The sequence below is a fragment of the Saccharomyces mikatae genome (assembly GCF_947241705.1).
Source record: "Saccharomyces mikatae IFO 1815 strain IFO1815 genome assembly, chromosome: 7".
Taxonomy (NCBI): Eukaryota; Fungi; Ascomycota; class Saccharomycetes; order Saccharomycetales; family Saccharomycetaceae; genus Saccharomyces; species Saccharomyces mikatae.
This window is the reverse complement of record NC_079262.1, coordinates 527,404-542,032: the sequence shown is the minus strand read 5'-3', so window position 1 is coordinate 542,032 and position 14,629 is coordinate 527,404. Positions and strand designations below refer to the sequence as shown.

At 39.6% G+C, this 14,629-nt stretch overlaps 8 protein-coding genes across 8 annotated transcripts; 3 read left to right on the top strand and 5 right to left on the bottom strand.

Annotated features, from left to right (window-relative positions):
- Positions 1 to 257: 257 nt before the first annotated feature.
- On the bottom strand, positions 258 to 830 carry SMKI07G2630 (uncharacterized protein; the record flags this gene model as incomplete). Its single annotated transcript, XM_056222736.1, has 1 exon — positions 258 to 830. One exon carries the CDS (start codon positions 828 to 830, stop codon positions 258 to 260), a length of 573 nt encoding a protein of 190 aa, XP_056082397.1.
- A 190-nt stretch (positions 831 to 1,020) lies between these two features.
- EAT1 (putative hydrolase) lies at positions 1,021 to 2,007 on the top strand (the record flags this gene model as incomplete). The annotated part of the gene is made up of 1 exon (XM_056222735.1): positions 1,021 to 2,007. The coding sequence occupies one exon, from the start codon at positions 1,021 to 1,023 to the stop codon at positions 2,005 to 2,007; it is 987 nt and encodes a 328-aa protein (XP_056082396.1).
- Positions 2,008 to 2,246: 239 nt separating this feature from the next.
- MSB2 (Msb2p) lies at positions 2,247 to 5,816 on the bottom strand (the record flags this gene model as incomplete). The annotated part of the gene is made up of 1 exon (XM_056222734.1): positions 2,247 to 5,816. The coding sequence occupies one exon, from the start codon at positions 5,814 to 5,816 to the stop codon at positions 2,247 to 2,249; it is 3,570 nt and encodes a 1,189-aa protein (XP_056082395.1).
- A 517-nt stretch (positions 5,817 to 6,333) lies between these two features.
- On the bottom strand, positions 6,334 to 8,196 carry SNU71 (Snu71p; the record flags this gene model as incomplete). The annotated part of the gene is made up of 1 exon (XM_056222733.1): positions 6,334 to 8,196. The coding sequence occupies one exon, from the start codon at positions 8,194 to 8,196 to the stop codon at positions 6,334 to 6,336; it is 1,863 nt and encodes a 620-aa protein (XP_056082394.1).
- Positions 8,197 to 8,412: 216 nt separating this feature from the next.
- On the bottom strand, positions 8,413 to 9,594 carry MCY1 (putative cysteine synthase; the record flags this gene model as incomplete). Its single annotated transcript, XM_056222732.1, has 1 exon — positions 8,413 to 9,594. One exon carries the CDS (start codon positions 9,592 to 9,594, stop codon positions 8,413 to 8,415), a length of 1,182 nt encoding a protein of 393 aa, XP_056082393.1.
- Positions 9,595 to 9,983: 389 nt separating this feature from the next.
- NMA2 (nicotinamide-nucleotide adenylyltransferase NMA2) lies at positions 9,984 to 11,171 on the bottom strand (the record flags this gene model as incomplete). The annotated part of the gene is made up of 1 exon (XM_056222730.1): positions 9,984 to 11,171. The coding sequence occupies one exon, from the start codon at positions 11,169 to 11,171 to the stop codon at positions 9,984 to 9,986; it is 1,188 nt and encodes a 395-aa protein (XP_056082392.1).
- Positions 11,172 to 11,716: 545 nt separating this feature from the next.
- Positions 11,717 to 13,672, top strand: SEC9 (Sec9p; the record flags this gene model as incomplete). Its single annotated transcript, XM_056222729.1, has 1 exon — positions 11,717 to 13,672. The coding sequence occupies one exon, from the start codon at positions 11,717 to 11,719 to the stop codon at positions 13,670 to 13,672; it is 1,956 nt and encodes a 651-aa protein (XP_056082391.1).
- Positions 13,673 to 14,315: 643 nt separating this feature from the next.
- On the top strand, positions 14,316 to 14,570 carry STF2 (ATPase-stabilizing factor family protein; the record flags this gene model as incomplete). Its single annotated transcript, XM_056222728.1, has 1 exon — positions 14,316 to 14,570. One exon carries the CDS (start codon positions 14,316 to 14,318, stop codon positions 14,568 to 14,570), a length of 255 nt encoding a protein of 84 aa, XP_056082390.1.
- Between the last annotated feature and the right edge of the window lie 59 nt (positions 14,571 to 14,629).

The following is a 14,629-nucleotide window of genomic DNA, read 5'->3' as shown; positions in this document are numbered from 1 at the left end:
CTTGTACCCTTTAACTGAATTTTCCACGTATATTTACCATCGCAGTGATGTACTCTTGGGATTTTACTTGCACATATGTGGGCTTGAATAAATCCTGCAGCAGCATTCCTTATGGAAGAATAGTTATACTGTAGTAGGCCCATACTAATTGGTCTTATATCCAAACAACGATGTGGCAAACCTAGTAATATTTACAATCGATAATTAGTATTCTGATAAACTGAGCAATTATTGATATGTTATTTCGCGATATGAAACTAAGCGTTTTTGTATTTGTACTTTAAACGTCTTAGATTTGCAATTTCATCTTCCATATTTCGAGCCCATCTCTTCACCACCATAGCTAACCAGAATAAGAGCATAGGAACTTGCAAACAAAACATTGTTATTTTATCCTCCATCACATGATTGAAACTTATCCAGCCCATAAAAACCAGTAAAATAATGTTCAGTATATTAATAGAAAAATTGCTCACTCTTAACTTGAACTTTTTAAATAAAAGGTAATCGTTTATGATGTCATATCTAAGCGTGATGCATGAACAGATCAAGGAATTAGCGCCAGCAAGCAATGCTAATTTAAGATGTCCCCGCGATTTTCTTACGAATATCATTAGCAATCCCCCATATAGTAGATATAGTACACTTAGAATATTTATGTAGAGCTTATTCGTGACGTGAGCATTGACCTCAAACTTTTGTATGAGTTCTTCCTGTTCTTCCGTATCTAGTGGTAATATGGGCACATCATCCTCGTCAGATTCACCATCATGAGTGTAATCAGAACTGAAGCTTAAGATTTTTCTGTTGAACCTTCTCAATCTAGACATGATGGAATTTTTGCCTTCGTGAAGCTAATATCCTCCCTAAAACTATATCAAATGCAACCTGTCATAGAAAACAGTCTTTAATGAATAACAAAACGCGCCGCTTTTTAGGATGAAACGGTTTTTGTCCACCCCAATATTGAGTTGTGCCAAAACTACAAAACAAAAGAAAACGTGAAAAGAGGGTTTCCAAATGTCAAAACTAGTGCCTAATAAGGGATTGCCTTATAAAAAAATTGTTCAGTTATCATTCCATAGAACGCGCTTGCCATCAGATGTTTTATCACCAAAGACATTCAAGCAAAGGCCTGCAATAGTTAACATCCATGGCCTCTTAGGCTCACACGTGATGTTTCACTCTTTTAACAAGTTCCTTTCAAGAAAGATTGACGCTGACATTTTTTCTGTTGATGTAAGAAATCACGGCATTTCACCAAAGGCCCTACCTTACGATTATGCTACATTAACCGGTGATTTGATACATTTTATTGAAACTCATATTGGCTCGGAAAGACCTATATACTTACTCGGATTCTCAATGGGTGGCAAAATTGCACTATTAGCCACGTTGTACAAGCATATCAATGTACGAAAATGTATATCGATTGATTTACCGCCTTATGAAACCCCAGAGCTAGATCCTATGATAATACAAAATTATGATTTAATAATGCGAATAATTCGTAGAGATGTCAAAATTTTAAGAGGTTCTCCTAATTGGCAAAAGAAGGTTCTTGAACTTTTCAAAGGTTTAGACTGTAATAAAAGGAAATGTGGTGGAGCCGTAGCACTTTACTTTGCCAATGGTTTTCTTTCCGTAAAATCAAATAATGTATCCCAAGCACCATCGCACTATGGACAACAGCATGGTAGAGAGACTGATCCCTATATAAAATTTTCGATACCCCTTTCCAGCATGCCTCACTTGTTAGATGAAGTAAAAAAGTGGCCGGACTTATCCAATAATGAGGACTTCTTTTCAAAGGGCGTAGATAATCGTAAAGTTTTATTCATGAGAGGCCTGCAGTCTAACTTTATTAACAACAACTATTCCCTCTTACGGGACAGCTTTCCTTTTGCTGATGTTCAGGAATTTAATACTGGGCATAATTTATTATTCGAGGATCCAGATGGTTCATTCAAATGCATTCTGGACTTTTTTTGTGGAAGAGAGCGCTAGATTTCTATCAGGAGATGTTTACGTACGTAGCGAACTTTTTTCTTGCATTGAAGCTTTAGTTAGCACATTCTGCGTTTGAATTTTTCATATTATAGAACTAATACTGCAATTGGAATAGGTAAAATTATTAAAACAACGTCTCTTAGTATGAGACTATACATAAAATATGAGAATAAGTAGGTATCGTTATAAGTTTATAAAGTTATGCGAGTGGAAAAGACTCAGTCTAGGCCTTGTCACTAAACTTCGTTCCAACCCAAGGAGTTTTGACTAGCAATTGGTCTTGAAATTTTTGGTATGGAAGTCGATGTGTTGTGCCTTGTTGGAGTCGAGTCATTATTTGTCAACCCGTGACCATAGTAACTATCATCCATCCAATTCTGAATTCGCATAGATTGTGTTATAGATTCTTGAACACTCAATCTCTTTTCATTATTGTATCTTTTCTCCTCGCCAAATTCACTTGAACTGATACTGGAAACCTCTGTACTTTTAATGATTTCTTCGTTTTGAATGCGTCTTCTTACAATATATTTGAAAGCAAAAATCATTAATAAAATATATAAACATCCTCCAACAACAACACCAATGACTAAACCAATGATTTTTTTCTTTGATTTGTTGGAGCCAGATACGTTGGAGTTGGAGTTAGACTTTGATGAATATTCCAAGGTACCTGCATCTTGGTAGGAGTTTCCAGAAGAAGACGAAGAAACGTCTGAGTTTGAGCTGGATCCTGAATTTGAAGTTCCAGAATTCAAACTGCCAGAGGAGGATCCAGAAGATCCGTTTGAGTCATTATTACTATCACGTAAAAGGCCCGTTAGAGGGATGGATGGATCAACCATTGCAGCCATAGACTTCGCGGTACCTGTACCACTCGTGTAAAAAGTGCTTGAAGTGTTCGTGATTAGATTCGATAGCTCCTCTAATTCCGCCGTTGGAAAGTATACTTCAGCAACACTTACCAGATAGCTGAGTGAATCATCTTGTAACGGTACTATTTGTAGGACTGAGATGTTTGTGAACACGTTCTTAAAAGGCGTGTTCAAAGCTTCAGGCAAGTAGCCAAAGATCTGGGCCGATGATTTTGGTTCCGATACAACAAATTCGTAGTTTAAGGCTCTCTTAAACCCAACTGTAATCAAGCTGTACCCCTCAGATGCAGGTATTTGCGTAGCAGCTGCAATTGCATGAGGCAATGTCATAGTTTGTGTTCCACTAGCGGTGGAAGAAGCGGTGGATGCAGCTTCTGGTGCCTGAGTAATTAATTCGGTTGGAATCCACCAGTTGTTGTCACTCGAAGTGACTGAGCTGTAATTATCGGTACCATTGGTCGTGGATGGTTGTAAAACTGTTGTGGATTCTGCTGTCAAACTCGTTTGAACATTAGTGTTTGTGGACACTTGATTTATAGACGTTGATGGTTGCATAAAGTTCGTCGATTCTGTTGTCAAACTTGCCTGGGAATTCGTGTTTGTAGGAATCTGACTCGCAGAAGATGTTGATGGTGTAAGTAAAGTGGAAGATGTCTCCAATGAGGTGGAGGCAGATGTCACAAATTCCAATGAGGTGTAGGTAGAGCTACTATCTCCCTCGGTGAGAGACAAGGATATTGAATGAGTGGCTGCAGTTGTCTGAATACTATAGTCGTTAGAAGCTGACAGTTTAATTGAGCTAGCAGTCTCAGAAGATTGTTGGGTCATAGTAGAACCATTTTCGGAAAGTGTTTCATCCGTAGAAACGGAGAAATATTGAGTAGTTGTAGTAGCGGATTGAAATGAGCTAGATGTCTGAGAAACGAACGATGATGAACTTGTGGAATGCACCGGTATGTCTGAGATTTGAGAAAGTATATTGATGGATGATGTTGTGGATTGAGATACTGATATGGTAGAACCCGATTGGCTAGTTGTTTGGGATGATGGAAATTGAGAAAGAACAGAGGTAGATGCTTGAACTGGAATGAAGCTTGTGGAAGGTTTTTGGTTAGATGTTGTACTTCCATCTGTGGTTGAAGACAATGTGGAGGAGGAAATTTGTCCAGCTGTGGTGCTTTGCAAAATACTTGTCTGTAAAGTTCCTGTGGATTTAGAAAGTACAGGAGAAGATATGACTGTAGATGAAACGCTTGCTTTAACATGAGGTGATGATTCTGTGATAATCGAACTACTAGGTAGCACAACAGGAGTACTTGTAGTTTGAGACTCCGAAAGAGAGCTTGAAGTGAATGAAGGCTGTGATTGAGAAACTTTTGCCATAGAGGTGACTGACGTGGAACTTGAGAGTGGTTTAGATATTGAGGGAGGGGCAAAAGCTCTAGTGCTGCTAATAACACTTGAAGATAACGTGGTTGACAAGGATGGGTTAATTGTGCTAGAGCTACCAGTTTGAAGTGAAACAGGAAAAGATGAACTAACTGCACTTGAAACTCTGGAACTAGCAATGTCTGCTGAGCTTTGTGGTGGAACAAAAGATGCGGATGGACCAACTAAGCTGACACTACTCGAACTACTACTTTGTAGTGAAGTTGAGGACATCAGTGTGCTTATTGTCGCGGATACGCTCGAATCTGTAAGGTCTGTCGAGCTTTGTAATGAAAAATCAGACGCAGATGAGCTGGCTAAACCTAAGCTACCTAATGTGCTAGTTTGCAGTGAAGTAGCAGCTAGAAATGAGCTCATTGTACTAGAAGCACTACCACTATAAACTTCTTTTGAACTTTGAGATGGAAGGGCAGACGCGGATGGCACTGCTAAAACCATGCTACCTGAAGTACTTGTTTGCAGTTGACCAGAAAAAAAGGAGCTAGCTACACTTGAAACACCGGAACTAGCAATATCTGATGAGCTTTGTGGTGGAATAAAAGATACAGATGGACTAACGATGCTGAAACTTTCAGAAGAGCTTGTCTGTAGCAAAGGAGCTGATAAAGCTGTACTCGTTGTATATGAAGCAGCGGAGCTATCAATTCCTATGGAGCTTAATGGAAGATATGCAGACATCGATGCACCAGCAGTAGTTAGCGCATTAGATCCACCAAGATCAGCTGAGTTTTGCAACGAAATAGAACTAATTGTGGAAGCGATAGTAGTTGTTGACTCAGCATCCGAAGCTTGATAAAAACTTTCTGGAATTCCGGAGGTTGTTGACTCAGCAGCCGAAGCTTGATAAAAACTTTCTGGAATTCCGGAGGTTGTTGCAGAGGCAAGAACCGGGGTTCTTGACGACGAAAACATATTATCACCTGCAGACATCGCAATTGTCGAGATAATTGGGGTTTCTGAAGTGAGAGATGCGCTCATTGCAGCCTCTGGTTCAGTCGTAGTTATAAATGAGGCAGAATTAGCATTCGTATCAATGAGAGCACTGGTGGTGGAAACATCAGAAGTGGTAAACGCACTATTTGCACCTGATTTCACAGCATTCAAACTGGTCGTACTGGGAGATTGCTGAATGTTGGAAGATGGGCCCCAGGGTTTTTGCTCACTGGTGTAATCGGATTGTTGGTAGGCATACGACGCAGAATTCTCGGACGTGGATTCCGGACTATACCAAGTGGATGGGAGAGAAGAGATCGTGGCAGTGACTATCGTGGCAGACTGGTGCGAATGGCCGCTTTGATAATATGCTGTGGTGGTGGAACTAACCTGGGGAACTATACTAGTGAGAGAAACTTGACTTTGACTTTGACTCTGACTTTGACTTTGATACGTTCCATTTCCAAACATAAAGTCGAAAGGGCTGGCTTCAACCAATGACCCACTCACTAATAGGGTCGACAGCACACAAGCGAATGAAAACTGCATGGATGGGTATATTCAGAAAAACCTTACTGTGGAAAATGAAATGAAAATGAGGTGGAAGCGAACTAGAAATGAACACAATACACAAGAAGTCGTTAAAGGAATGAATGATATTTTTCACAAATATTTTGGTCGGTTGGAACGAGCCGATATCTGAATGCTTTCGTTCTTCTAAGAGCTTATTACTTCTAGCAAAAGAAAAGAAATGAAAAGAAAAGAAAAGATAATTCTAGTAACAATATTGGGTTCCTTAGTGAGGTTGCGTTGTCTTGGTAGCTGGCTTGAAGTGTAAAACACAGGGAATAAAGAAAGTAGTTTTATGAATTCTATAAAAGTTATATATATCACCACGAAGATGAGATAGGAAAAAAACACCCATTAGTACTATTTTGATCTGGCAAGGACCGGTGTGTCTAGCCACTTGCTGCAAAAGGCCCAGAAACGGTATTTTGTTTTCGTGTCTTCGCCTGTTTCAGAGCGAGTCTTTCCCTTTTAGGACACGCGCAGAGGCCCTTCTGTTTCAAGTCCTACGGCAGAATTCTTCCCGACTCCATAATCTATCAGCTATCGTTTCCCCGTCTTCGTCGAAAGTCTCTCTTAGCTCATTTAAAAGGGCCTGCTTACTCTGGTTCACGCGGATGTTTTCGAGAATGTATTCTACTAGCTCATCCTCGTAAACGCCGAGGAATTCACGCACCAGTTCGTCCACGTAGCGCGATTCCTTCAGTTCAGCTAGTCTTATATTCATTTCTTCTACCGTAAATGGTAAAAGATCTTCTGCCGCGCTCTCCTTAGTAGGTATTTTGGGTAACTCTTCGCTCTCCTTGTATTCCTCGTCTTCACTAGAGCTGTCAACAGAGTGGTCAATGGCTTTCTTAAAGTCGAACTTGATTTTGACGTGTTCTGAGTCGTTAGACACATTCTTGTCCGCTTCATGGTTCTCGCTCGTCGTAGTGCCTTCGGGGAGAGAGAGGGAATCAGTCTTCTCTGCAGATGTGGGTTTGCCATCAGACACTTGCTTGAATACCAGTTCCTTTGGATTACCGTTTTTAGCTCTATCTTCTTCGTCTCTTCTTTCCTCTAGCTCCTTAAAAGATCTATGGTGGTCGTAGTGGACGTCATTAGCAAGGTGTAACAGCTCTTTCAAATATAATGAGCGATTTTTCTCTAAATGCACCTCATAGTTTTCAGCGCTTATGATATCGGCTCTAATGGATTTTATCTTGGGTTCTATTTCGGTACGCAAGCGGTGGAGCATATCATCATATCTACGATTCGATTCCTCTAGCTCTCTCTCTTCTTTTCTTTTCTCTAAGACGAGGTCGTCTTCCATGTGGTCCTCTTCCTCCTCGTCTTCAATGTTAACGTCGTCCTCATCTGCATTGTTACCTCCTTTGGCGGCTGAGTGATTTTTCTTTATCTGGTCAAAAACTTTCTGCATTTGGTGTCTTTGACGCCTACTTTCCTCGTAAGCACTCTTCATTTTTTTTTCCATCTCTATGCTGACAACTTTTGTTCTGAAATCTACTATATCCTTGCACAATTGATCTAAAGCATCCGGTGGTAAATCGCTTAAAGTGTTGGTATCCACTTTGTACTGGGTAGAAGAGTCATCCAATTGTTCTTTCTTTGACTTAATTTCATCTATTTGGCTTTCAATATCTTTGAAAGTGGAGTAAAACATTTCAGCCTTTTCTGACTTAACATTCGACACGATTCCTGTCCGATCTTTGATATACTCTTGTGTGTTTAAATCTAGGTGTAATTCAACTTTGAAATCCTCATGATTCTCTCTAATCAATGTAAATAACGCAGTCCAGTATTTTAGCACTCTGACAAATGCCTCATCGTTGTCAACTTTACTGAATCTTAAAAAAATATCCTGGGTTTCCAAAAACGATGAAAACGAAGACCAAGCCTCCACCTTCAATGTAGGGCTGCTTTGAGTTTCCGCCAATGCTAAACTCAAACAGTTGTCTAGTAACAATTCTATTTGTTCGTGGGAGAATGATGAAGAGACTCCCTGTAAAGAAATAGTATGAATTTGCTGGTCTAACGAAATGGGAAGAAATTGTTTGAGCTCTACATAATTCGAGGCGCCCACTGTGCTCTCGCCAGCACCATTGTCGTTTGCTATTGAAGCTTCTTTGAATTTGCTCGAGACAGTATCCTGATCTGAATCTTGCATAGTTGCATCATTAGTACTCTTCAGTAATGCTCCTGATATGTTATTTCTAGTGTCGACAATGTGCTTTAATGAGTTCTGAAAACGTTGTAAATCATTTTTAAGAATAGGGATGTATCCGGTTTTGGCACAATCACTTTTCCAATCCTCCTGTGATGATAAATACAGCTGTGGCGAGACAAAGATAAAATCTTTCATGTTTCGTAATTATTGTTCTCTTTGAAAGCTTTTGAGGCTTCGTTTTGGTCTTGGTTTTGTTTCTGTTTTTAGCCTCTCTCTATTACTTTTGCACTTTTCAGCGGGCATCACTAACACGGAAAGTAATAAAAAAACTTAGCAGTGAAAAGCTGTCTTTTTATATTTGCTTTTACTACTTAATAAAAGTTACGTCAGACCAGCTTTTACACACGTACATCAGATATTTACTATCTCCTTTAATGATATGTCATGATCGATTTCTTTAGCTTCTTTCCAGAATTTACTTAAATGTCTTGAACCGCTATCACATGCAATAATTACAATGTTTGCACCCTGAGGGAGTCTTTTCGCGACCTGAATGGCAGCTACCGCATTAATAGCTGTGCTGCTCCCTACAAATAGCCCATCATTTACTGACAAGTATTTTGCCATTCTGATAGCTTGGTTATCATTTACACGTATTGATTCATCAATAAATTCTTCGCCCATGTGAAAATTCTGAGTAATCCTGTTTAACCCAATGCCTTCTACAATAGTGTCAACTTGATGCCTTCTTCTGGTACCTTCCTTTTCTACATAATCATACATCACGCCATAGTTAACCCTATTATAAAAACCAGATCCTTGCGGATCTGCAAGAACAACATGGCAAGGTATCTTGGCTTTTTCCTTTAAAAATTTGGCAACTCCAGTTATGGTGCCACCAGTACCGCAACCAGCAATTAATGCATCGATGTTGTCGTCAGTCTGGTGCGCAATTTCCGGGCCTGTAGTCTCATAATGTACTTTCCAGTTGGCTTCGTTTTCAAATTGGTCGGCAAAAATTGCTCTAACTCCATTGCCCTTCTTCTTTAATTCATCACACGCCTTTTTGGCAGCATTTACGTACTGGTTCGGATCAACGATACTAGCTGGCTTAACCTTGTTAACGGTAGCACCAAGACTCTCTAACAATGCCAATTTTTCCAACGACGTATCATCGGGCAAAGAAATGTGTGCTCTATACCCCAATGCATTGCAGACCACAGCTATAGAAATACCGGTTGACCCACTTGTTCCTTCAAATACCCATCCAGGCTCACCTCTAACGAGCTCACCTAATTGCTCAGCTGTCTTTATGATGTTCAATGCCACCCTATCTTTAGCGCTTCCAGCTGGGTTACATAGTTCTAACTTAGCATAAACGTTGACGCCAGTAGCCTTGGTAAGAGACCTGATTTTAACTAGAGGAGTGTTTCCTATGAGTTCCTCCACACCTCCTTTTGGACGTGGGATATCTTGTGTTTTACATACTTTATAATATTTGTACGATACATACGCGCCAATTAAGACTGAAGCGATGGACACGCATTCATTCCAAGGTAGGTTAAATGGAGTCTTATTTCGCAAACTAGACATCACGTACGTTTTGTTATGCTCAATTACTGTGATTACTATACTGAATTATGCTACATTGTTACATTTAATATTGGAATACTTTTAAGTCATATAAACATGCAACTTTGTTAATATATCATTACCCGCATTGATAGGGAACATATGCAGGGAAACTGATCGATGCTACGGTACTCTGCGAGCAAACTCTGTGGAATCACACAAACATTCTGTTGAAAAACGCTTGTCTGAGGAGATTTTTCGTTTTGGAACTTAATCATCAGCATAGTTATATTATAGTTTTTAGGGTTACATAATTGTTTAACATGGTTCACATGATTGCCGCCTTGTGGCAAGCATTTCAAATCGTAAAGTGGTTCATAAACTATCATAGTTTGAGGATAGTAATAAGCTCATTCCTTGCTATCTAAGACCTGTTTAACAGGTTCACTTTGATTGATGTATAGATTATACTCTTGGATGTATCTGATGACAGAATTAGGAAGAAGATATTGAACTGACATTCCACGTCTGATGAAAAGACGCACTTTCGTAGACGAGATATCATTGTAAATAAGCTGTTTGATAATAAGGATGTTTCTTCTGTGCTCATACATGATATCGTGTGAAAGCAAAAAGGACCTAACATCTGAACCGGTCCTTTCTACGATCAAACATCCATAGTTACCCAGTATATGGTGTAGATCAGAATCTGCCCACACATGAGGCTCGCCCATAGACTCGATGAGATCACCGCCTGCTAGTAACATGATTTTTACACCCATTTTTTTACCGTTCACGGTTGTGATTCCACCCCTCTTGATATTAATTTCATGGTTGAAGTGGTCTAAGACTTTTGCTGTTCTTGTATAACTTGATTGTAAAGATTCCCAAGCATCAACCATTAACCAGGATGATGTCCTCTCGCATGCTAATTCACACATACGGACGCGGTGATAAGCTGGAGCTAATCCTCGTTTTTGGTAGTTGTCACTAACTGGAGAAAAATAACCACCAACTACTTCAAAACGCGTTTGCTCATTGATATCGTCCAAGGACATTTCGAACATCCTTAAATGTAGATACGTTATTGGGGAAAACGATCCACAAGCAACGATAATCAAAGGTAGTTTGTCAGGATCCTGTAGCTTTTTGGTTAGTCTGTGCACAGGAAATTCATAATCTTCTATACTCCTGGCCTGTCTTACAATCGTGTGAGGAACTTCTTCCAGATCAGCAATTTGGCTCTTCAGTACCCCCAAGTTCCCTGTTATTGCAACATCCTGTAGAGTAGAGTCAATTCCATTCGATTGCTCCTCACTTTCTTCTTCTGATGATACATCCCGAGACAATGGCTGGAAGTCACTAGTATTCAAAGGAATATGGTCCATTCGGTTGCTTGAGTTGGCGGTTTTTTTTCTTGACGACAGAGTCTTGTAAATATCAAGATTGAAGGGAGCATCAATCGAAGAATTGTAGTCCGCCAAAACGTATGGAACTATGGGCCCTGATTTTGGTATGGTGTGCGTTGGGTCTGGCGGTGGTTGCAGCTCTTCATTTGGTTGTGGCGGTTTAAAATCGGGTGCCTTTGTAGGATCCATTATAGAATATGTACACTTTTTTGTTGCCTTCTTCACTTCAAACTTTCTTTCTGCTTAACAGTAAAAAATACTGGCTAAGTCAACGTATGACTCTACGGCTATCTCCCACTTCACTGTCGTCACTCTGGGTTATTTTGCATAGTTATTTTTCTTGGAAACGACACCGCCACAGATGGGCAGCCAATGTGGTACGTGATAAAAGTAAAAAAAATAGTCAAGAACAGCCTAGTCTCTCAAGAAACGTAGTCATGAATCAAGAACATAAGGTTGGGATACTATGAAGTCAAATATAATAGCATCGTAGACATTTTACAGTCCATGTATAAAAAATGCGATTTTTATTGAATGTGCAAGCTGGAAATATTCTATTACCCGTCTTGAGAAATGATATTCATGTCGATCCTATTTTTAATTATTTTGAATAGTTTGCGTAATTATAGGATTTACTTTAAAGTATCCATAAAAGAAGAAACTAAACTTTTGGTACTCCTGAACCTAGGCCTCAAGTAATTTCTCTATAGACAACGCTTTATTAACATCGAATAATGGGGCTAAAGAAATTTTTTAGGATTAAGCCTCCAGAAGAAGCGACACCTGAACAAAACAAGGACACTTTGATGGAACTCGGTATTAGTGTTAAAAATCCTAACAAGAAAAGGAAAAACAAATTCGCGGCTTACGGTAAGTTTGCGAATGATAAAGCCGAAGATAAGGTATATGCCCCACCAGGTTATGAACAGTTTGCTAGACCAAAGGATGAACTTGAGGACTTGAATGCCTCCCCATTAGATGCCAATGCTAATGAAGCAATCGCTAGCCCTGTAGAAGGTTCAAATGGCACACAAGATCAACGAAACACTGCGGTAACCAATTCTATGCAGGATCCTTATGCTATTGAAAATGATGACTATCGATACGATGACGACCCTTATGCAAGATTTCAAGCTAATAGGAGTAATGGTAGGAGTAGCGGCAATGCTTCGGCGTATAGTAGTGCTCGAGGGGGCTATAATGGTGCGTCTTTGAGTCCGTACAATAATGATTACTCATATAGCAATCAAAATACCTCCAATAGCTGGGCAAGTGTGGATAACAGTAATAATAATAATAATCAATCAAGCAGCACTCTAAACCAAAGGTCTTCCAAACAACCAAGACAACCTTCAGTTTTAACGGCAAGAAATAGCCAACTCACCGACCGGAAGAGTCCCCCATCAAATCCAATGCAAGAAAAGAGAAATCCTTACGCTAATATGAATAGTCACAGCAGTGCATATGATTCCAATACCAATGAATCTGGTAGTATTCCAAAAGAGAGCTCTAAAAGTTCAAATCCATACGCTTCCATGGCGAACGACTCATATGCTAATGGTAATCAGAATCGGTCTGCAAATCCGTATTCTAGTAGAAGTGCAAGTCAACCACAAGTGCAACCTGCGCTAATGACTTATACCCCGTCCTTTGTTGCTGCTAATGAAGTAGCATCAAGTAATGAAGTTGATTTAAACGAAGAACCCAGAGCGGGTGAATTTGATTTTGAAGAAGCTTATGCAGAAAAATCTGCAGAAAATAGGGCGGCGTTAGATGAGCCCGATTTGAACGCAGTAATGACTAATGATGATTCTATAGATTTAAACGTGTCCGAAGTTGATCATCGGTCGAGACAACAGCAACAACAGTGGTTCATGGATGAGCAGCAGCAGCAAGAGCAAGATTTTAACGCAACCAATGACCAGTATGGAGATCAAAGAGGTTATAAAACATTCGAAGAAATACAAAAAGAAGAAGAGGCTCGCCAGCAGCAGGAAGAAGACGAAGCTGTGGATGAAATTAAGCAAGAGATCAAATTCACCAAACAAAGCTCCGTGGCCTCTACCAGAAATACACTGAAAATGGCACAAGATGCCGAAAGAGCTGGTATGAATACCCTGGGTATGTTAGGCCATCAAAGCGAACAGTTGAACAACGTAGAAGGGAACTTAGATTTAATGAAGGTTCAAAATAAAGTTGCTGACGAAAAAGTTGCAGAATTGAAGAAGTTAAATCGTAGTATATTAGCCGTTCATGTTTCTAATCCGTTTAACTCCAAGAGAAGGAGGAGGGAGAGAGAGGAACAATTGAAGAATAGAAAAATTGAAGAAAAACTAATGAGAGAACAAACTAATCAGCAACTGTCGAAGTCCACTCAAAGAATAGAGGGTGCTATGAACGCAAACAGTAATGTAAGCGACGTTCGTGAACGATATCAGAGACAAAACGTTCTAGAAAAGGCAAAAAGATATCAATTCGAAAATGACGAAGAAGATGACGAAATGGAATTAGAAATTGATAGAAATTTGGATCAAATCCAGCAAGTTAGCAATCGTTTGAAAAAAATGGCCTTGACCACTGGTAAAGAACTAGACTCTCAGCAGAAACGTCTTAACAACATTGAGGAAAGTACTGATGATCTCGATATCAATCTTCATATGAATACCAACAGGTTGGCTGGTATTAGATAGAAATAGGTTTATAACAGCTATGTAATTTATTCCTATGATATGGAAGTTTATAAAAAAAAGACAACTAAGTAGAGTAAAGACATTAATGTGAGTTTATGTTTTTCTTTTTTTTAATGTTTGGTTCTACTTCTGGAAGATACCGTGTTTAAGAGCTACGCCAATAAACGATATCAAACGTACAAAAACAAGAACAAAGAAAGAAAATACGAGTTGTAGTTTATGTTGATTCTTCACTTCTCAAGCATCTCACTAGAAAGTATACTTTCCCAATACGAGTAATGCTGGATCGCGCTGCGAAAGGTACCAGTGCTTAGTTCATCCGTTCCCTTTCTCGAGGGGTGTGCCACAGTTCTTTTTTTAGCGGGGGCCATTTAGGCTGAAGGGGAGTGGAGGGGGGCGCCTATCTGGCCTTGAGTTAAAGAATCTTCTTCGAAAATAGGGGGCTGGAAGTTTGGAAGCAAACACAGCTATATTGTACTGTATAAAAGGACCATTGATAAAACTGTTTCCTCTGGTTGTTCTCTTCAGCGTACTTGCCTCCTTATTTCGAAATTGATATGTTACATACGTTCAATTGTACAGACAAACAAACAAACACACAAAAGCAACAAAACTTCCAACATACATAATCAACCAAAAAAATATGACTAGAACAAACAAATGGACTGAACGCGAATCAAAAGCTGATCCAAAGTACTTCTCGCACACTGGCAACTATGGCGAATCTCCTAATCACATCAAAAAGCAGGGTTCCGGAAAGGGTAATTGGGGTAAACCAGGCGATGAAATTAATGACTTGATCGATAGCGGGGAAATACCTCCAGTGTTCAAGAGAGATAGAAGAGGCTCAAATTCGCAATCGCACGAACGAAAATATGAAAAAGCCCAGAATGAATAGATAAACGTGTTCCCAAGATAAAAACACTTTTTGACCTATAAAAGATGGTCACATCTCTT